Source organism: Larimichthys crocea, chromosome XIII (genome assembly GCF_000972845.2).
Source record: "Larimichthys crocea isolate SSNF chromosome XIII, L_crocea_2.0, whole genome shotgun sequence".
Taxonomy (NCBI): Eukaryota; Metazoa; Chordata; class Actinopteri; family Sciaenidae; genus Larimichthys; species Larimichthys crocea.
In genome coordinates, this window is record NC_040023.1 from 10,239,644 (window position 1) to 10,262,667 (window position 23,024).

Sequence of the window (23,024 nt, forward strand, 5' to 3'; positions counted from 1 at the left end):
TAATGCTCTTAATTCCTCTCTATTCACTCAAACAGAGATAAGCAGCATTACACACACACACACACACACACACACACAAACCTCAAAAGCATCTATTAGCCACTAGACACTAAAAGCCTTCAGTGTGTATCTAAGTCACATCTCTAATCCAGCCACGACGGTTGTACATCATGCACACACACACACACACACACATGCACTCTGCTTAATTACCCTTGATGACACAGATGAACTTGCACACATGCACACACACACACACACACACACACACACACACACACACACACACAGCAAGAGCCACACTGTCTATTCAATTAGGTCTGATTATCCCCGATCTTCACACACACACACACACACTTCCTCCGCCCCACAACCAAAATCTTCCAAAGCCCCCCCTCCCCCCAACCACCGGTGTTTCCATGACGATCTCAATCATTTCCTCATGCAACCCCTCGATGCCACAGTGAGCGAGGAAATTTCCTGCCTAAATCATCTTCAGTTCTGTCTCTTCATCAGGGATTCTAGCCGGTGCTTTTCATCTCCGGCTCTCCCTTCGCTTTTCATCAGCCAGGAAATAATCACAGGGTGCTATGACACAAAAAAAAGAAAGAAAAGAAAAAGAAAACTTAACTGTAAACCACACAAAGAGACGCAGGAGAAAAAGGGGAGAGAGGAAAAAGTCAGAATGACTTTTTTAAGCGTCTTGTTTCTGGCATTTTTTCTTGGCCCATTGAGCCTCGCTCTGCTCTCTCTCTCTCTCCTCTGAGACTCTCCAGATTTTAAATGGATGCTTTCTGACACAGAGCAAGCAGATGGGATGAAAACTAAAGAGCACAGACAGACGGGAACAAGACAGGAAGAGAGAGAAGAAGAAGAGAGAGAGGAAACAGTGTAGGGTAAAGGAATGGATGGATGGAGCTGGAGATAAATGGATGGATTCATCGTTTCCAAGCTCATTACCCCTTTCACCTTGTGTTGTTTTTCCTGCAGAAAACATTCTCAAACTTACAAGAAACGCACACACACACACACCACACACACACACACACACAGTCAGCCCAATTAAGTTTCCCCCCGTTCTGCGGCCCCCTGCAGGGGTTATGAACTTCAGGAGGTTTCCCAAGTGCCTCCCCACCTTCCTCCTCAAGCTCTACACTCATTTAGCATCCAGCTGCTGCACACACAATCGCTCATGCAAACACTCACAATAAATGACTCACACACATGCACACTCTCTGCAGATGAGTTCCCCCACTCCTGGCTCCATTCACCTTAATAACAACCCTCGGCCTAAAGTGTAAATGCACGAAAATTACAGCTTGTACACACACACACACACACACACACACACGTTTGTGCAAGCCTGCGCTCATGAACTCACACACACTAAATACACAAGAGCATCAACGTAAAAAAAAAAAAAAGCACCTCAACACACTTTTGACAAGATGTTGGCAGTGTATATGTGTATGACTGCTGGCTGCTGTTTCTATTTCTTACACACACACACACACACACACACACACACACACACACACACACACACACACAGAAGGCCTCAGAGGGGGGAAAACTCCAGCCAGGAGTTTTACTGAGCGCATATTAACTGTACAGTTGTAAAACGCAGCCATAAAAAAAACACTGCAAGGCAACAAACTGGAAGCAACAGCAACAGGACTGGGTATTGATTTTAAATACACGTACATCCACTAACACCAGTCCGATGCAGTGTGCATTACACTGTACAAGCTGACACCATTAATAGTTTTAGCTGGAGCGGTGCCGACAAATCTGTTAAATCTCAAGGTCAGCTCGAGCTTTTCGAATGACTCCATTCATTTTTTTTAAACAGGCCAGGAGTTACATGTGCTTAAAGGTATGGGCTCTGTCCTTTTATAATCCCACAAGGTCACACTTCAATATGAAAAATGCCATTTTTGACAGTCACTGTAGTCGCTTGTGCTGGAAAAGTTTCAAATACTCCGAGGCACACATTCACACACGTGTAAAGGAGATCTCAGATCTTCCTCCCTCATCCTCCTCCTGCCCATGACTGTGTAAAATCCTCGAGCAGTCGGATAATTACGCACGCCGTCGAAATGCAAACGAGATGAGCGCCGTGACCTCAAAGGGGGTCGACAGCCTCCAGGATCGCAGGATGTCTCGTCATTCCGGCCGTAACTGTCTGCGAGACGGCGTTTTTACAATTAGCCTTTAAATCTTATTACAGGTAGAAGACTGCAAGTCAAGTGGTGCACACATTGTAAAGCCTGATTTAATCAAACCCAGATTGCTACGTGCAAAATGAGCACTTACTACCCACCGGGCCAGCAGGGTGGCCTGTGATTACAGAGACGAGCCCGAGTTATGGAGATAGGTTTGATTCCAGATTTCAGCCTGAGGAGGTGATCACACCCCCATTTTGTATTTTCGGAGCCAAATTTACTTCGTTGCAGTTTTTTTTTTTTTTAATGGTTCATTTGTTTTCTCGCTGCCTGATTACAAGAGAACCGCAGCTTGTAAACAGAAAGTCACAAGACTCTGGAATAGCTTGATTACCGGACGGTTTTTCGGGGAAGCTGACTCGCTGCCAGGTTGGAGAATTACTGGAAAAAGAAGTGATTTCAGTTCCTGTAATGTTTGCGCTCCTTGCCATAATTTCTCCACCCTGTGAGGACACATGAAGAAACAGCTGAGTGTCAGCCCAGGCTCCAGTTTCCCATGGGTTCAATTTGTTAATGCTCAGCTTTTCAGAGATGAGAAACTGCTCGTGTCAGACATCAACATCAGTGTAGGAATACGCTACAGACTCGAAGTTTTGGGCCCTGCAGTTGGAACACACACTCTTAACAAGCTGCACCACATGGCTCTTGGACCGATTCAGGGCTTTTGGTTGGAGCTTTAATGGCGCTGTCTTCACCTATGCTGCCAAACCATCTGGACTAAAAAGAGTGTTACGCGTTTAATAAAACGCTCCACCCGTGTGTGTTTGACAGACTGATTTGTAAAGAGTCAAATTACCTTGTTGACTTAAACAACCCTCACGCTCGCGCCGTGAATGATTCGGATGAGTTATGACCCGGGTTGTTTTGTAGTTTTGATCCGCGACGCTCGCTTGAAACTTTGATGAAAAATCCCCTTTGTCAGCGAGCCGTGTCCACATAAAGAAGCATTTAATGCAAATCTGCAGCGATCCATCATCCAACTGTGGTGCTTACTCACCAACACACACACACACACACACACACACACACACACATTACAGTACAGAGCTGTCAACTTGAGAGGGTTCAGTAGTTTAATGAACATTATTGATGGCGAGGCTACAGCACTGCTGGCGTAATTAGTGTGATGTCTCACACCTACATGACTGTGGCTTCGTTAATTCAGTGCAGATTCTATCTAATATGCATGGGCATGTGCACACACACACACACACACACACACACACACACACACACACACACACACACACACACACACTCATCCAAAACCCTAGTAAGTGCTCTCGCCTTTACACTGTGTCTGTGCTGCATTATGCATTGAATTTGCATTGCTGCTGCTGCTGCTGCTGCTGCTGCTGATGCTGAGGGTGTGTGTGTGTGTGTGTGTGTGTGTGTGCACTGTTTTGATGCTTTGTGTGTGTGTGTGTGTTCGTGCCAGTGTTGTGCACTGTCAAATATATTTTTAGTCTTATTCTGCTTGGCTGAATGCTGGGAGCTGATTGGATCCAGACCTTGGCTGTTGATACTGATCAACAAAACCAGCTGAGTGAAAAACAGCCATCAGCCTCCCTCCTCTCTCGCTCTCTCGCTCTCTCCATCCCTCTCGCCCACTCTCACTCAATCCATCTCCCTCTATAAGTCAACCCCTCCGCCCTCCCCTTCTTCACCGCTCCCCTCCATCCTCCCCCTGCCTCTTAAATGTGGTGGTTTGTGGTCGGGTGACTCATTTCTAAGCAAATCTGGACCATGGGAGAGAGAGAGAGAAGAGTGAAAGAGGGGTGAGGGGTGGGAGGCTAAAGGAGGCTCAAGAGTGTAGAGAGAGAAATAGAGGAGGAGGGGAGGAATGAATATGTGCTTGCATGCCTTTGCTCATTTCAGATGGATCACTCCCATCCTTTAAAAAAAAGCAGAGGAAAGAAAAAGAGGGGAGAGGGCGAAGAAGAGGGACGAAGGGGGGAGGAAAACAGCAAAGCCAGTGTGGACAGGATTAAAGCCGCTGCTCCTTCTGCTCCTTCATCCACCTCTCCCTGTCCTCACGCTCTGTTCATGAATATGATCAGCAGCACGAAAATGAAAAGCAAATATCAAGACAGCAATAAAAAAAAAAACCCAGCCCAGATTCAGCATCACGCTTATATCATGCGTTGTTATGGGACTTGTTGATATTCCTGCACACTGACCCCGAGACAGATTCCTGCATGTTCAATACTTTGGAAACGTGGTCATTAAAATGTCTGTCGTGTTTGTCGCTCAGTCTCGGTGCCCTTGCATTGCAGAGGTAAAGACATTTTCTACAGTGTGTCCTCTGCTCGTACGAGTATTGACTTAAAGGTCTGGGGGACTATAGAGCTAGACCAAGAGGAACTGTCAGATTACAGATTACAGACATCGCAGCTCACGCCAGGATGAAGCAAAGTATCTGATATTTATTGGAAATGTGGCAAGACAGTTTACAGCAAACCACTTTAAACTTTTATGCTCCAATAAGACAAAGATGGAGAATCTGAACAACATAATCACGTCTGTCATCATCATCAAACCACAGCTGAAAAACATGGAGGAGTGACACAGCCTGTCTTCTCTGAAATGAATCAATGAATACAGCATCCTGATATTATTTTAGATTTAAGAGTTTTTAGCCTGGGAATCTAACCCACTGGTGTCAGAGCTCTCAGCAGTGGATTAGCCTGCACGTTGGGTGACACACTCACTTTCTGGAGAAAGCTTCTTGAGATTCTGCTCGTTTGACTTCGTTAACTCTCTGCTGCCGCCGTGTTCGTGTTCGCTGGTTTTACTCTTGGCAGCATTTTGTTTTGTTTTGCCCTGATCCAATCAATAGCGAGTGACACGTCCGCCCTGCCGCCTCGTTGCTAGGAGAACTTTCATTTGGCGTTGTTGTTGTTTCTGGGAGTCGATCTGCAGCAGCTGCATCACTCGATCTGCACGTTTTCCAGAAATGTTACGGTACACAGGAAGATGAAGATCGACATTCTTAATCCCAGCTACTGGCTTCTGATTGGACGCAGACCTACAGTGTATAAATCACTTCCAGTCTAACTTACATTCATTTCCTCCTTTTCCTACCTGTCTAAAAGGTCTTTAAGCATGTAACCTCACATCCCTCCTTCACCCCCCCTCCCTCCTAACCTTCCACCTCTCCTTACTCTGCATTGATCAGTCCGTAGTGGATTAGCTGCAGATTGCGATGGCAGTCTGACCCCGGCTGGCCCTGAACAAGCCCCGCTGGCTAATTGAAAGACAGCGCACTGGTTTGCAGGATTAGAGGCCGCTCTGCTCTGCCTGGCCCCATGACTGCACACATGCACACACAGATAAACACACAGCGAGATGGGCGGTTTATTGAGGTTTTTGGAAGTGTCAGGCCAGAAGGGAATAGCTCGCAGAGAGAAACGAGAAATGTGACTAAGCCCTCGACACAAATCGGATGTTGTGTGTGTGTGTGTGTGTGTGTGAGTGCAAGGCTGTTTGTGTCTGCATCCATGCACTGTATCATCTGCTTATGTAAGTACTTGTGTGAGTCTCTGCGTGTATTCAGGAGTGTGTGTCTGTACCTGTGTGTGGGAATGAAATGCATTCAATTTTTTATTTTTTTTTAAAGCGTCCGTGCAGTAGCAGGAGCACAGAGGTAATCATGGACTGCTCCCTCGCTGAGCTTCAGCTGCAGGTAACACAACTGACATCTGACCTCGTGAGCCCGGCGAAGAATGAGCCGGTGCATGGATCCAAAGCTGAATGTGAATATAATGAATACACGTGTGTGTGTGTGTGTGTGTGTGTGTGCAGAGGCATACATGAGACGCCAAATGCACGATGGCCATTTGTGCATAATAAAACCCACAGATGTATGAACAGAGCGCACAGTTCATATTCGATGTATGTAATGCGCAGCCCTTCCGTACGCGTGTAGTGAACTATTGCATGTAATTCTGCCTGGAGCCAGGCAGCTGAAGAAGTTCAGGATTGGATGGCGGACTCAGAAAAACCACGACTACTGAAAAGAGAGAAGCGAAGAAGTGGAAAGAAGCCCAGAGGAGGTGAACACAGTGCAGGACGAGTGTATGTGTTAGCGCGTGCTCGCTCCTACATTCACGGGTCACCCACACACTGATTGAAACCAGCAGCGCTCGAGCTCGACTCCATCAATGAGCTCACCCCTTCTCTTCTGACTGCAGCAGCAAAGTCTTGAAATCTTGACTGCATCAACTCGCACGGGCCCCAAACTTAAAATATTTAGGCAAGGAACGTAGAGAAACGAGTACCTCCCTTTAAAATATTTAGGATATATACCCTGCAACACTCAACCCCCTTGCTCCTCTTCCAACTCTGCTGGCTATGTATCAATAATGCATTGTTTTTCGACAAGATGGATAAATTTCAAATTGGAGGCCGGGTTTGTTTGATGGGAAGCCGAACACACCGCAGAGCAGTTTGGTTTTTGAACTGGAAATCACTGAAGCTGAACCGAGGGTGACTCTTAAAGCTCATTTGTAATAAAACCACTTGATAACGCCGCTGTTCTACACGCATTAACCAACAAAGGCCTCTTAGAGGTCACTTCAGTGCTCACAGTGAAATACTGTAATGCCATAAACCGATATTTCACTGACGCCAGCAGAGTCCGGCAATATCAATTTAACCAAACAAAAAATTCAATTAAAAACTCCAAAAACAATATTTTGAAAGAGTGCAGATCTCTCTTCTTCGGGACTGTCAGCTGACATTACAAAGATCTTTCAGATTTATTGAGCACTAACTGACATAAATGACATCCCAGCAGCTGCAGTATTTATGCGTCGCATCTAAAAAAGTTTGATCCATCTTAAAGACGCAGTGTGTAAGATTTAGGGAGCTCTATTTTCAGAATAAAGCAAACACGGAATATAATATTCCCAACTATTAATATTATATGTTTTCTGCCCAGAACAGATTAAACACTGACTCTAGACTCAGACTTTAAAGTGTGTGATGTGAGGAGATTGCAACGCAGCAGTAACACCGCTGGATGCAACTAAATCCTACACACTGGACCTTTAACTGACGTGTTTTTTTTCCTCTCATCTGATTTAAACCTTCTCTTGGTCTCGGCTGGCGGCAGGATTCGCCTCTTCCTCCAACTTTATGTGTAAAAGACAGTTCTCGATGAACAATACGTGCAAATTCTTCAAGAGGAGAGGTGTTTTTGTTTTGTGCCCGCTTGTGAAAGAAGCCCTCTGTTCTAACGGTCTCGCCACGTTTCGTTTGAGTTTAATTCTTTGTCGCCGCTGTTGCGACTGTCTTGAAGGACAAAAAAAAAAGAAGAAGGGACAGCCGCCGGCTGTGAACGTAACACCAGCATTTGGCTCACTTCCCAGAAAATAATCTAGCAATGAGACTTGGTAGAAATAACTAGACTTTATTCTGTGGAGCCAGCACGCTCCCTATTCCTCCGTTTTCACCTCCTGAACCCCATTTTTGTTCATTTTCCATTAATCAAAGGCCTAATCCCCTCTGTTAGTTCTGCTAATTTGTTCCCGTACCACACAGCCACTTTTCCAAATTCACAGCTATTATGTTCTATGGAAGTATTTTATACTTTAAGCTAATTATAGGCCTAATCCTAATTAGGTGTCATTTATGTACACATACGCATACAACAGGAAAATTCCCTAAATATCCACCTATTGGACTCCTTCAATTTGCTTTGCCTGCAGAGTCAGCAGTGAAAAAACACCTTTGACTTTCAGCTCAGACAGCACTGATGGAGATGCAGCTTCTACGCTCGCACATGAACTGAACTGATGACCTTTCAATAAAAAGACCTTCTCTCTCTGCAGCAGACCACCCTGCTGCCCCCAACACACTCCGACTATTCCTCCCCTGATGGCGTGTCGCGGTACGCTGAAGGACAGGGCTCTGAACAATGTGCTGCAGATCACATGATGTTGAAGAAAAGCCAAACACAACAAGTTCACCCCTTAATCTGTGGCTGATAGCTTCGAACATATCATCATAACAAAACATTATACATCACTTTCAGATGACCGCACAGCTCTGATGCAGTCTTCACCTAAGCAACTACTTTCAGATGTTACTAGCTGGAGCTTCTACTTGTTGGAGCAGTTAAGTGGTATTTATTCTCATTTCTGATTCAATACACAAAAGGTTTGCATTGAAACGGCGCACGGCCCCAAAATAAGAATAAACATCACTTACGTTTTAATTGCTAACATGTGGGATAGCCCACTCCCACCCATTCATTAAAACAATAAGACTCTGCTGAGCCAAAACACTCTCTGCCTTGCATCGAGGCGGTAATTAGTCTCTGTGTTATACGTTTGGTTTTTTTTAAATAACCGTACAGGAGAAAACAGATAACTGCTCAGTGAACGTTGCAGTTTACCGGGTGTCTTAGAATTTTTTGTTCATTTTGTGATTTTCCCGTTTCACACATACATGGGAGCAACCTGTTGCAACAGCAACGCAAGTTAAAGAGACAAATTATAGGAACAAGAGACATGTTGTGAGGTTATGCTGCACCGATGTTCATTTAAGCGAGCGTTTTCGCTTTCCTCTGCATATTAAACGTTTGGGATTGGCATTGGTAGGTTTTGGGAAAAATGGATGAACTCTTCTACTTGGACTGACATCGAGGAGTAGATAAAGCGATCTTCAAACAGGTGAGTCAACACCATTCACCATATGTCTTCATGTTTCCTCCTGACCTTACGCTCAAATGTCGTACTGCTGTGCTACAGGTTGCAAGCTGTAGAAATGTACAGTAGGCGATCTAAGAAATCATTTCACCGCTTTGTGATTGATAAACAATCCAAAACACGATGTATAGTAAGTTACACAATATGCTGACGTCACTTGAAATATAACGTTAACTGTCTTTCTGTCAGAAAACTAGTTTAAGTCAGTCGTGTCATGTGACAATATGCTCACAGGTTTCTGTGGAACGTTCATACAGATTACATCCAACACAAATGTGTTCTACCACTTTAGCAGCGAGTGATTTATGACTTTCCTGTGGTATCATCAGCAGTATCACGTTAGACGGGCCGCCATGCGAGCACGATGAATTATGAAACCATTCACAACAATCTCAGCCCTCAATCATCCGCTAGCTCCCTGAACTGGCACTCAGTCATCAAAACTTTAAGAAGCAAGCTGTTAAAAATCATGTCATGGAACTACTGACGAACTGCCTGAAAAGAGGCTGACGCGACAAAATACAGCACAAAGCTCCGCTCCACACAATCAGCCCAATCTCATCATCGACCTCCCGAAAAGCTACGACTGGAGATCCAGTGCTTATTTTCCACCATTCCTCGATTAATGCAAACACCACAGCGTTTCCTCGGATCGCCCCGGGTCAGTCTCTTTCTGAGACGCTGAACGAGCTCTAATTATAAACCACAAATACGCGCCAGTGGAAATGTTGCAGACAGATTTCTTTCTTTCTTCCCGAGTCCCGCGCTGGTGGCGGTAATCCGTTGACTCGACGGTCATCCTGCTGTGAGACAGATAGAGAAATAGGCTGAAGTCAACGCTGCCGGGCACCCTGTGATACCGAGGTGAGATATAAACCTCCCCCCACCTCAAAGCTCTCCATGTGGACGGCTTCACACCCCCCCACCCCTGTATGCATTGGTGTGTACGTGTGTGTTTGTGTATTCCCTCCAGGTCTGTGTGTGATAAGCCGTGGCCTGGAGGTCTGTCCTCAGCTCTTATCTCTCTGACAGACGTTACCCCTGCGTGGCCGCGGCCCCACAACGGAGCTGTGAGCTGTGAACGGAGCTTTTTCTCTGATTTCTGGAAGTTTCTATCAGATTTCTTCAGCTTTGTCTCTGATTGTCAGAGTGCACAGATCGAGCCCCCCCCCTCTGAGTCTTGGTTCTCAGTTCAGTGATATAAACTTCATCTCACTGTGGAAAATGAAGCTCGCTTAGATGAAATGATTGTTTGTGCCGAACATTTGGATTCACCCGAGCTGTCAGAATAATACGACTGATAGCAGATCAGTAATTATACACTGAGAGTCACAATGAAATTAAAAAGGATTTCCACACTGTGGAAATGATATTTGGTTTTATTAAAAGTATTTAACATTCAGCTCAATCTTTCTGTCAAATCATATCTAATGACTGCAATTTGTTTTCTTTTTTTTTTTCTCTATTAAAATCTGTTTTTATCTCCCAGGCAGACAGATTTAAAAGTCATAACTGATAGTATTGTCCTCAAACTTTTCAACCACTGACCGCTCATCGTGTCTGAGGTGAACTGACGACAAGTTTCCAACTCGGTAGACGATAAAGATTCATTTCATTCTCTTCTGTTTCATTGACGGTAAAAAAAAAAGAGTAAGTAACACTTTTCATTTTAAGAGTGTCACATCTCCATGTTTCTACAATATATTTCCGACACTTCAGCTATATACGTCCCTGCAAGGTGAGTTTAAATCACACCTGTGAGAAGAAGACGCAGCTGAGAAGCCACTTCCAAGTGATTCTTGCCTAAAAAAGAAACGGGGACAGAATTCATGCAGAGCAACACGTTTGTTAATAACCACACAGACGCTGCACGCTGCGTCGTAGCGACGCTCGAGCGGCACTGTGCTTTTGCAGCTTCGCGGGAACCGCCCTCGCACAAGAGGCGGCAAACAGATAATAGACAACAGCTGTATGTGTGCGAGTCCAACACAGGTAATAATAAGGTAACAGCACAGAAACAGCAACAAATTATTAAAACAAACAAATATAACAGCACTAATTAATCCTGTGAGGAAATGCGCATACAGAGAATTTTCTTGCCACAATATTTGTTTTCCGTTAATAGAATACCACCGCTGTTTGTCATCTCATGTCTACAAAACTCATCAACATCCACACCTCCCACGTCCACGTCAAGGAGGGCACGTCGTGTGTTTTTTATTTCATGCATTACGCACAATCAGATGCTACAGTTTTGTGGCCCGGGGCTCAAACTAGAGGAAACTAAATCAGCTCCATCACAACGTGAAATTAGATTGGATCGGACTGGTAGTCTAAACAGGCGGCCTCTTCCTGTCTGTTACTGTAGCAACAAATTATACTACAATATATACATATGTACAGGAAGCCCCCGAAGAGCTGCAGGGATACAGCAGTTAGCTGTCTGTACTGTACATGCACATGGAAGTGATTGAATGAGAAAGACAGTGAGAATGAATTTCATACAGGTGGCTCCAGAATTTGATTTGAAACTGTACGAAGCAGAACATTATTCTGATTACTCTGCATCCTGAAGCGTGCCTTTCTATCAAGCATGTAAATGACATGACAAATTGTCCTGATATAAAAAGGCAGACGACTTTGGTCCAGCAGAACAGGACGACATTATCATGCTTGGGCCACCAACTAAAGGAAAAGTGCTGATTGGATGTGCCGTCCACCATCCAGGCCCCCGAAACCCCGTCAAGCACGTCTCTGTCACGTTCTGCACGTGACTTCAAACCTCAGCGGAGCGTTTCAGAAGAGTTTAGCCCACCAGACTTCGTTTACTTGTTCAGATTTGGTCATTTTCCTTGTTTTTTTACGACTGGTATTTTATTTTGAAAATCTGCAGGACTCTCTGTGCTGCAGTTGGAATTTTGGGGATGACATCATGGAGGAAAGAAGCTTTATCTCTCCAAACTTCTTGAACACTTCATCTAGTTTGGTTTCAAATCAGTTTAAATCATAATTAATTTGAAGCGTTATTATCAGTTAACACAGCACGGAGCGTCTGTAATTTAATATGCAGCGCGCTGCACGCTCATTTAGAGAGGTGGCTGATCTTTGTGGTCATATTACTTTAAGGGACACGTGCCAGCCAATCAGAGAAGAGCATTCTCTAATTACTTTATCAAATTTTTGTGTATTGAGTTATACTGATACAACTTTTCCACTATGACTCAGAGCTCGTGCACTGTGTGTGTGTTTCATGCAGAGGTTAGCTCAGGGTTCATGTCAGTGCCAGTGTTTTCCCCCCACGGCTACATCATCTGATTATTTTATGCACAGAGCTGCATGGACCAATTTGTCCGTGTGTGCACGTGTGAAACAGTGTGTACATGCACGTGTGTGTGTGTGTGTGTGTGTGTGTTTGTGTGTCTTTCCAGTGGACAGCTATCTCGCATGCCGCAGGCGATCCAGGAAATGCCTCCGCCCCGTTCCCTCAGATGTGACTGTGTGTACGAGTGTGTGTTTGTGTGTGTGTGTGTTTGTGTTTGAACAGCAACAACAGCCCCCAGCCCCAGTGCCAGCTGGACTCCCCCATGAAAGGGCTGAATGTGAGGGTGCAGGGGGAGAGGATGGAGTGATGGGCAGAGGGGTAGAGGACAGAGGGGGTCACAGCCTCCTGCCAGTTTGCTCTTTTAAAGCACACCAGAAGTTATCGGAGTTTTTAGAGGACTTTCCTGCTGCTACCTCTCTTTGAGCCTCTCCACCCCTCCACCCCTCGCCTTTATCTCAGTTTTCAGCCCTTCTGCAATCTCTCTGTCTTTTTTTTCCTGCGACCCACTCCATCTCATACCGCGCCCCCCTCCCTCCCTCCCATCCTCCACTCCAATCAGTTTTTCTCTCTGCCAGCATCCTCTGCCTCGCTCTCTTTCTGTGAACGGTGTGCTGGGCAGATCCAGCTGGCACCATGGGAACCGAGCGAGCCATGCATAGCTGGCATCATGTGCATGTGAATGGATGGGAGCTCAGGGTCGCGTTGAGTGTGTGTGTGTGTGTGTGTGCTGGTTAAAAAGGGGGTGCTGTACACATTTTACTTCTGTCGGAAAAACACTTAAGAACAAAATCTCCAGCTGACTCACAGGAGCAGAGAGCTCAGGACACAGGAGAGAGAGATGGACTTCCCAAAGAAAAAAGTACCATCGAGGCTCCTCCGTCATCCCGTCTCCCTTCCCACTGACCTCTTTTCCTCACCTCGCCGTGGCCCCGGTGGAGGCTGAGAAGAAAATCGTGTCACGTGACGGCTGTTTGACGGCGGCAGACATCGCGGTGCTTTCATCTACCATTTAACAGAACAGAGAGGAGCCGTTAACAGTTCTCAGCAGGGAAATTAGCAGAGACTGTTGGGCCCGTGTACACAAAGTGCCGGGGTATTAACTGTTATACCATCGAGAGCCCGGGCCTTCTGCGCCTGACAGTTTGGATCTCACGCTGCGAGACTGGAAATGGCTTCTATCAAGCGCTTCGCTCGTGATGGTTATTCTACAGGAAGCGGAGAACAAAAGCTCTGATTAGAAGACATGGCGTCTGTTGTTTTAACTCAACAATGTGTTAAGACTCTCACACTCCAAATTACAAGCGCTGTAATCAGCCACAGTCAGAACGAACGAACCTGCGCGCTGACCTTTGACACCGTCATCGGGCTTGGTAAAGGGGTCAACCGGGGCCAACTCGTAACGGTCTACTTCCTCAACCAAAGCTGTGTCACGGGCTCAACTAATTGGCTTAATACTTGTGTGGTGCTGCAGAGAAAGCACCATCTTGAAATGTGTTCAGCTCCAAGCACTCTCTCAGTACAAGTTTGTTCATTGCAGAACCAATTATAGGAAACTCTTGTTGGTCTACATGAGAAGATCTGGCATTTTCAGTGGCATTTAGTCACACTGATCGGAAGATCGCATTGTTGGGCTCAGCGTGGGAATCTCGGCAGTATGGAAGAAGAGACAAAACAAACACACTGTTTTATTTCAAGCATGAAAATGTCATGTTGGTTCATGAATACAGTTGTTAGTGTTTAGTTTGCTGAAGTCTATAAAAACTTCTCAGTCAGGCGTCATCGTGTTTAAATCAGGAGATCTATGATTCATTTGTTCGGAGGCTTTACTGCTTTAATTAGTAACTCGTGTTGCTAAATGACTCGTTGAGCCGTGTCTATAATCGTTCTCAGAAAGGTGCATCAAATGATGCAGTTGTTTTTCGAATCATTCACCAGTGGCGGACTGGCCATCTGGAGTGTTGAGAGTTTTCCCAGTGAGGCTGGCTTCACATTTGGGCCAAAGCAGAAGAAAAAGATTCAAAATAGTCATCAGACTTTTGGACGATGTGACGACTGGCCCACGGGCGGCAAGCTGCTGGCCCAATTCACTTTGAGGGGAGGCCGTCATTCTGGGTCATCAACCACCCGCTGTCACCACAGTGCACGCTTTGTGACGCTGGTAGGTGTTAACGTGGTCTTAACAGGGTTCACTTCAACACACTGCGGTGTGCTAATTAAGTCCCTTTAAAAAATGTTTATGTTTATGAAGTGACATGTAAAACTCACTGCATAATTTGTAGCATGTGTCCCCAGAAGGGCTAAATATCTGACCATGTGGTGCAGCTGTTGACTCACCTGTGATGCCTTTTATGTTCAGTCTGTTGCTATTGTAAATGTATATTAAAGATATTTTTTGGCTTTTTTAAGCGTTATTTGACAGAGACAGTGAGAGATGAGGAATGACATGCCGGATTCGAACCCTGGGGAACCCTGGAGTCTTTGTACACGGGGCGGACGCTCTACCAGCTGAGCTGAACGACACCACAAAATATATTTTTTTTAATCAAATATTTTAATATTCGTTATATTAAATCATGAAGCAATTCTTGGCAATAACGAGCTCCCAAAATTGATTTTAAACTAGTTCATTGGGTTTTGATGAGGTGGTCTGATTCAAAGATGTGCACGGCCGTTTTTCATTGTCCAGCAGCCTCCGCGCGCTGCTCCCCGCTAGATTTCGCATTGATTTAAACATTTTATTGCTCACTTTTAAGGCCTTAAATGGCCTCGCTCCTACAGCCGTGATTTATTGTCCTGGTGTGTCCCCTCTCGACCATTGAGATCTACGGATGTTGGCCATGCTGACGACTCCCAGGTCACAGCTTGTGACAAAGGGTGATCTGATGTTTTTTCGGCTGTTAGAGTCTTTTTGACTTCTTTTAAAATCTCTGCTTAACATTTAGAAATATGCAGAGTTTTTATTCCTATTTAATCTCCCTGCTCTGCTTTTATGTCTTTTTGTGAAGCACTTTGTAACACTGAAAAATGGCGTGTGAATAAAGTTTCTTCTTCATCTTTTTATTCTCGTCATAAAAGAAGCTGGCCTTCACACCTTGATCCAGACGTGAGTTAAAGTCTACAATGAGCTATCCTGTTCGCAAAAGTTAGTATTTCACACGCTGATATTTTGTGTTTTTGCATCATGTTAATGCTGAAATGAAACATTCTTTAAGTAGCGAGGACACAAAGCGATGATTTCAACAAACATGGCGCAGTGGTTGATGAGGAGGAGGCTGTGTACAAACTCAGGTCACAGCCTGGATTCCCATGATAACCAAATGTCAGAGTCAAATGCACCGAGTCGCTCTGCTCTCACGGGAAATCACTTTGGATGAGTGTGTAAGCTAAAACGCTAAAACAAAAGCATGCCGCCATCTGTCAGCGAACGCCTCGCCAGCCTCGCTTTGGCACGAAGCTTCTATAAGTAAACGTGTTAAAGTGAGAGATCAAGTCACCACGTTACTCTAAACCCATCCAGTTATTTTACTGCGGCACCAAGGACACATTCAACACAGACGTGGAAGAAGCACAAAGTCTGGGTTTGATCTCAGGTACTTGGAAAGATAAAACATTTGTGTGTGTGTGAGTCCTCAAAAGTGTGTGGAGATTTCACATGTCTCTGTAAAGGATTTCAGTGTGTTAAGCTTACGCGTGTGTGTGTGTGTGTGTGTGTGTGTGTGTGTGCTGGGAGGGGAGGGAGTACCCTCCACCATACTTTGAGTCAGTCACAATGCTACGCTTCCAGCAAGAACAGTAGCAGCTTAGCCACTTCTGAACCTCCCACACATCCCACCCAACACACCGAGCGGCTACAAAGCATCTTTGTTCTCAGAGGAGACGATTCAAACCTCCAGCTCCCATTTCCCACGGATTTTTCTAAATGTAGATTTCTCTCTGTCTTTGGCAAAAGTGTCAAAGTTTTATTTTATTTCATTTTTTTATTTTTTTTTTGTAGTTGTAAAGCTTAAAACATGGTGATTATTCAAACTAATCCCTGAAAAAAGAATGGTAGGAGTAGGGAGGGAAGCATTTTGACCAGTGAAGCAGGCAATGTGGAGCGCAACGCTGTGGGAACACACACACACGCACACACACACACGCACACGCACGCACACACACACACGCACACACACACACACAGTGATATAAAAAGACTCTAACAGGTTTAGAGGCTTGACTGCTGATGTGCAGTGAAGCATTTCAGCATTCCGACATGTTCCTGGGTTCTTTGCGTGTGTGTTTGTGTGAGGAGTGTGTTGTGTGTTGGATCAATGCGCGAAAGCGTCAGAGGGCAAGAGAAAAAGACACACAAAAAAAAAACACCCTGATCGAACACCGTGGCAACAGCAGCCGAATCACCGGACAAGCAAATGTCAGAAGTCAAAACCCAGCAGGAAGATCAGGAGTGCATGCAGACACGACCGTCATACTCAGACAGAAGTGGAGATTCAAAGGCAGGAGAGGAAAGGAAAGAACAAAAAAAAAAGAAAAAGATGGAGCACATGGAGTGCTCATGCTTAGATGTTAGTTGTTATGTAAAAGAAATAGTGGGTGCAAAGAAAAAAAAGGAAGGAGGGAAAGGAAAACAAACCTGGGCAAACTGGCTCACACCAACTTGAACCCCTTTGGAAGAATATAGAAACCCTCCAACAACCCCGACACCGCCGCGTCCACCGCAGGGCCAGAGAAACTGCAAACAAGGGCCTGCTCTCAGACTCATAAACCACAATTCACATTTAATTGACGTCCAGCAGAGCGACAGTTTCCTGGTCGCAGCGCGCCCGTATAGGCTCCTGTTTCACGAGAGTGGTTTTCGATCTGAAGTTAGAAACATTTCGACTCGGCCCTTGTCCTGCAATTCTGGCCCTGCTGTGGGGAAAGGGTCAATCAAAAGCCTCTGCTGAAAACAGGCCAGCGAGGAGGAAAACATGAAATAAAATCCAATGTGAAGATTGAGAGAGACAGCATCTCCTGCAGCTCTCAGATCAGCCCTGATCCCAGCATGTGTGTGTGTGTGTGTGTGTGTGTGACATGGAGATTTATGTTTGTGTGCATGCATGTGTGCGAGTGTGTATCTCTGCAGGTCTGAGGAAGGTGTGTGGCCTGTATGTGCATGCAAATGTCGTGTACTGTACGTGTACGCGTACATCTGTGCATGGGATAATGTGTAAAGTAGCATCAGTTAAGTAGCGTGACTCACAGCGAGTGTGTGTGTGTGTGTGTGTGTGTGTGCAGGCAGTGTGATTCATGCTGCTTGAGAAAATGGTCCTGTTGTGTTTGATGGGATGTTGTTCTGTGGCACCTGTGTGTGTTCATCACATTTGCAGGTAAATATACATGCATCTGTACTTTGCTCTATGTTGTGTGAGTGTGTGCACGCGTCCACACATGCACAGCGAGTGTGTGTGTGTGTGTGTATTGTCTGCGCTTTGATTGACTCACCGATGACGATGGTGGTGATCTGGTGCCTGCTGGCCCCGTGCTTGTTCTTGGCCTCGCAGATGAAAGTGGTGTTGACGGCGTCGTCCACTTTCCTCACCGTCAGCTTGTTGCCGTCCACCATCACCGTGTCTGGCAAAGAACCGGACGCCCTGGAGAGACGGGAGTGGGAGGGAAAAGGGGGGGAAGGAATATAAATGGATGGTGAGGTGGTGAAGAGGAGGTTTGGTGAGATGAAAAAAGGGAAAAGAGAAGACGAGGAATGGAACATGGTGAGGGAGAGAAGTGAGGGATAAGAGAAGAAACAAATGAGATGGAGCAGAGGGAGGGAGGACAGAAGAAGGAAAATCAGTTTGAATGTTTTGCGATATGCGATAAAACAAGATGAAGCAAAAGAAAATCAAAAAGACAAATCGATGAGAGAGAGTGAGAGAAAAATGAGAAAAACAATGAGGACGGGAAAAGACAGAGAGAGAGAAGAAAAACAAGTAAAAAGAGACGGTTTGTGTCGGCAATATTCAAAGACAGCACTGATGTGAGAGAAACCACAGACATGTGAACAGCCGCTCTGTCTCCCTGCTCAATATTCACTAAGAAAAGCACACACACACACACAGTATAGCACGCCATCTGTCCATCAGGACGAGACGTTAGGAGCAGCAGTGTTTGTCAAGAAACCGCCGAGAAATTATCATTAAAGGAACGACTGTTATGCACACTTCTGTCTGATTATAGCAAGAATTAGAAACTCAAGAGGTGGAGGGAGACGGCACAGAGGATGGATGGATGGATGGATGGATGGATGGATGGATGGATGGATGGAGGGGGATACTTACACGGTCCAGGTGACCGTGGTGGGCGCAGGGTTGGCGTTGGCCAAGCAGAGGAGCATGGCGTCCGAACGGCCGACGTACCAGTTGTTGTCGTAGCCCTCAATGGATACAGAGGGGGGGTCTGAAAGAGAGGACGAACAGATCGTGATCAGGTTTGATTCATGGAATTGGACTGACTCAGTTTTAGGGTTGTGGAGTTGGAGATGAGGTAACACAGAAACACAGAAGTCACAGGATCATTTTACAATGCTACCAACGCAGTTTGAACTCCATCAACTTTGTTTCATTAAATGTTTTTCTTCCAGTTTCGCATCGTGGATCCAAACACTCTCACGCTCGTGACCCTCGGCCGTTTTTGCAATCAGTGGAGAAAATTAAAGTCAAACTTACTCTGCGCCGCTTATTGGGAAAAACACGGTGTCATAGAAGTGAGGGTGAAATTCATCCAAAAGTGACCCAGTGTCAAAAAGTGAATGGATCTGAGCTGCAGTCTGTGTTATCAGCTCTCTCCGCAGTAATCTTCAGCTTCCACCTGCCATTAGCTGAACGTGGAACAGAATTTTAAACTCGGTGATCGGATGTTTCTGTTTGTTTTTTCACACTCAGCCTTGTAGCTTTGACTTTTTAATCAAAGGAACGAAGAATGGAGAATACGTTTTCAGCACAGTCGCTGCAGCACAGAATCTTAAGCCCATTCAAACCCTGGAGGAGCACGCGCTGAAATCAGATTTCATAATTTGATTCATCTGACATAGAAAGAAACAACAGTGCATGTCAGGACTAAGCTATATGTTCAGCATCAATCTTAATGTTAATATGGTATGTAAATGTAATGACTGAGGCAGTTAACATGAAGCTAACATTCTTGCGTTGACTCTGCTGAGCTGCTTTATAAAAACAGTTTGATTTGTTGGATGAACTTTGCAGCTGTTGGTTCGTGGTCTTGTGGTTAAAACCTCGACCTGTCCTCGTGTCTAGATTTCTGTGCCATGCAGGTGTTTGCTCTAAAATGACAAACTGTAAAAAAACATTTGTAAAATAACACGTTCTTAGATGCTTTGACAGTCATTTCTTTTATTTTCAGCGGTGTGCCGGCATTGCTCCACCAGGAAGTAAAAGTGTCCTTTTTGTCTGAGACAAGACTGAGTAAAAATGCAGTCAGAGACAGAGACTTTCATAAAGTATAACACTGTGTAAAACTCTGTGCTCCACTGTTTTACATTATATGAAACAAAAGACCTTCACACGTCGAAAAAAACAACCCATACAAAACTAAACTTTTATTTGCTGCAGCTCCTTTATTTGTGCTTCTGTTGATTTTAGGTGAGTGGAGGCAGTAAGACTAAAAATAAGACTCTTTAAAAGCATTTCATCATTAAAAAGAAGTGTTATTAAGACATTTAGCATCTAGCTTTTAATTAAAAAAATCTAATTCAAAACCTTTTTAACTTTTCTAAGGATCCCTTTGACAGCGGGACAACGAGCTAGGACACCAACTAATGTCTGCTTTTCAACATTGTTAGGTCTCAAGATTCTCTTCCTAATGAAAGGGCTATGTGGACAGTGTGCTGTAAGACGGAGTTAGAGGTTTTGACAAACAGGACGGATGTCCTGCGATGTGTGGCAACAAAGAAAACTTTTCTACCTTAAAGAGTTTTTCCCCCAGAAATCAAGGCCGCTCTTGTAACAGGAGGATGAAAAAATCAGTACGAGTCTTACGCTGAAGCGAAGGCGACGTGTGTGGGAGGTTAAAACGGGCCGAACAGAAAAGCTCGGCTCTGTTTGCCTTCACTGTTTTAGAAATGTAAAGATAGACTGAAAAAGAAAGAGGGGGAGAGACAGAGAGAGACAGAGAGAGGAGTGTGTGGAGAAGACAGTGTGTCAGAGGAAGAAGCTGCAGGACAGGAGGCCAAATACAGTGTGTGTGTGTGTGTGTGTGTGTGTGTTCCTCCTAGAGAGCGCTGACCTATAAAAGGTGATCTGACTTACACAGCAGAGAGAGATGATCCCTCACAGTGTCACTAAACTAACGCACACACAACAAGGAGTCGCAGTGTGTACGTGTGCGCACTCTGGTATTTCTGTCTTTGTGAGGACCGACATGATGCGGGCGGAGGCTGGATGAAGCCGGGTCGCTCAGACGAGCCACCTGCGACGCTTCACCCTCAGTACAGTTGTCAGGAACAGCGAAAAAAGACCAAAACTGTCTTTGTACCAGGCTGTAAACATGTTTGTTTCTGCTGTGAAGTTTTTAACATGGGGACTTCTGGAGCCAGCCTCAAGTGGACGTTTCAGTTTTTAGCACTTCCACGTCGGCTTCACTTCACAGCCACAGAGGCTGCAGCTTGATACAAACATGTTTGGAGCTTTAGAAATGGTCTACCTGGTACAGGCAGGCTAATTATGTAATTATTTGAATTGCTGAAAGGATCTTTTTCTGTAATTTCATCTTTTTTTCTTGTTTATTTCACATCCTGTCTGTCTCTTTGTAAAGTTACTTTGACAGGTGCATGTAGAAGGATTTCTCACGTGTTCTTTATTCCTCGTCATTTCGTGCATCGGTTCGAGAGGCGGTTTGATGCTGCGTGTACGTCGGCTTCCATCCTTGCGGTAAATATCGACAAGGTCACAAAGTTGAGTCAATGCTCTCTGCATCCCTAAATCTCTATAAAGCCAAACTGAACCTGTGTAATATTTGAATCCCATGTCAATTAGAAAAAGAATCTAATAGATTAGATCAAAGAAATGTGTGTATGTGTATGTGCAAATGTGTCTTTACATCTTTTTGGGATTTTTCAAGTTTATATACACGAGTGCCAACACGCTGTGTCCTGGCTCAGGTTTAAGATTGGGCGTTAACACAGGCATCCGTTTTGTCTCGTGTTCCTCACATTGTGCATAATTACAGAATCTGGATTCATTTGTCACAATCTGCTCAGAAGTGAAGGAGAACACAAAGATCTTAAAGGATGCTACAATTAACGAAGTGCAAACCGCCCTGCTGGCGAGTGGCTGAACACCAAAGGATCACAATAACAAAAAAGAAAACGTAGATGTAGTTTCTCGCTGCTGAATCACTTGGACCAGCTGACCGGGGACTGTGTGCTCGGTGGATGAAGGTTTAAAACAACTTCAGCCGAGGTGCAGGTGGTTTTAGGGGTTACAGTACTCGGCTATACTGCATGTACGCGGGACTTTACGCAGCCATCTGATGCAGAAACGTCGGCTTTTACAACAAATTAACAATATGGTTTATTGTGTTCCTGTATTACACCCACAGTGTTTAAACGATGCAAATAAAATGGAAATGTGTTTTCAGATGTAACAGCGAGCCGACCAGATGTTTTTGTTATTTGGATCATTAGAGAAGTGACTTGGATCGCGGTGTGTGTGGAGAAAAGTGCTGCACAATAACATATTAAAGCATCATCTTCCCATCACCGCTGTCTCACAGCTTGGATATAAATGTGGGCTGATCGTTTTCTCTTTGGCAATGTGTGTAATGTCTATAGATGAGTGGTGAAGGGTGTGCAGGTGACTGCCAAAATAAAGGCCTAAAGGCTCTGGCAAGGCAACGCTCTGTGACTGAACTTGTTGGCAGATGGTACTTTTGGTCCAGCCAAGTAATTTGAATCTTTAGTTGGACCCATGACACATGATCGTAAAAGTATCCCTGGAGCGATGCATACTTTATCGCTGATGTTCAAGCAGACATCATAATGAGAACGTAAGTCTTGTGTGTGTTTTCTTCCTTACATTCCACAGACAGCCTGAGAGGGTAAACCCACTGCCGCTCCTGCGTCCTCTGGTCCACCATGCAGGTCAGTTCCCTGTCGTTATCCGCCGGCGTGGGAACCAGCCGATACTCGCTGCGCACGGTCACCGTGCCGTCCGGTCCGTTCGTGGTGGTGGTTGAGTGGTTGCCTCCGAATAACGGCATCCACTTGATGGTGGCTGCCGGTTTGCCGTCCGCCGCCTCGCACTGGGCCACCACCACCGACTTGGAGCCAGCCTGGACAGTCACAACGCTGGCTGAGTTCTTGGGCTTGGCTAAGGGGGCAGAGAAAGGAAAGAAGGACACGTGAGAACATTTGAGATGGAGAGAAACAGGGGAGTTATAGTCAGACAAAAAGAGTTTGAGAGACAGCGCAGAGGTGATAGGAATTGAGATAGGACACATAGGGTGAAGGGAGGGGGAGCACAGAACAAAGGAAAAATGTCAGCAGGAGGAGAAGGCTGAAAAAAAGAAAGGGAGGTGAAAGAAAGGAGACATCAAAAGTGATGCAGAAAGGAGGTGAAGAGGGAGGAGGGCAGCGAAGGGGCACAGGAGGAGGTTCAGACGGTTTGTTTTATTGTAGCTCAGGCCACTCAACATGACGGAGACAGATGGAGAAAGTGCATAGATCTTTAAAAAGTCTTACAGCAGTTAAACTTAAGGCATGAAGGAGATTTG

General features: G+C 45.2%; 1 protein-coding gene across 4 annotated transcripts in view; it reads right to left on the reverse strand.

The window, feature by feature from the left end:
* pvrl2l (PVR cell adhesion molecule related 2 like) overlaps positions 1-23,024 on the reverse strand; it is a 250,335-nt gene that overhangs the window by 111,457 nt on the left and 115,854 nt on the right. For all 4 annotated transcript variants that reach the window (XM_019270776.2, XM_010743455.3, XM_027286635.1 and 1 more), the window contains exons 4-6: positions 22,328-22,621; positions 18,575-18,692; positions 17,742-17,890 (exon numbers count right to left, since the gene is read on the reverse strand). In XM_019270776.2, the coding sequence (XP_019126321.1) occupies positions 17,742-17,890; positions 18,575-18,692; positions 22,328-22,621 (561 nt within the window). The remainder of the gene's footprint in view (positions 1-17,741; positions 17,891-18,574; positions 18,693-22,327; positions 22,622-23,024) is intronic.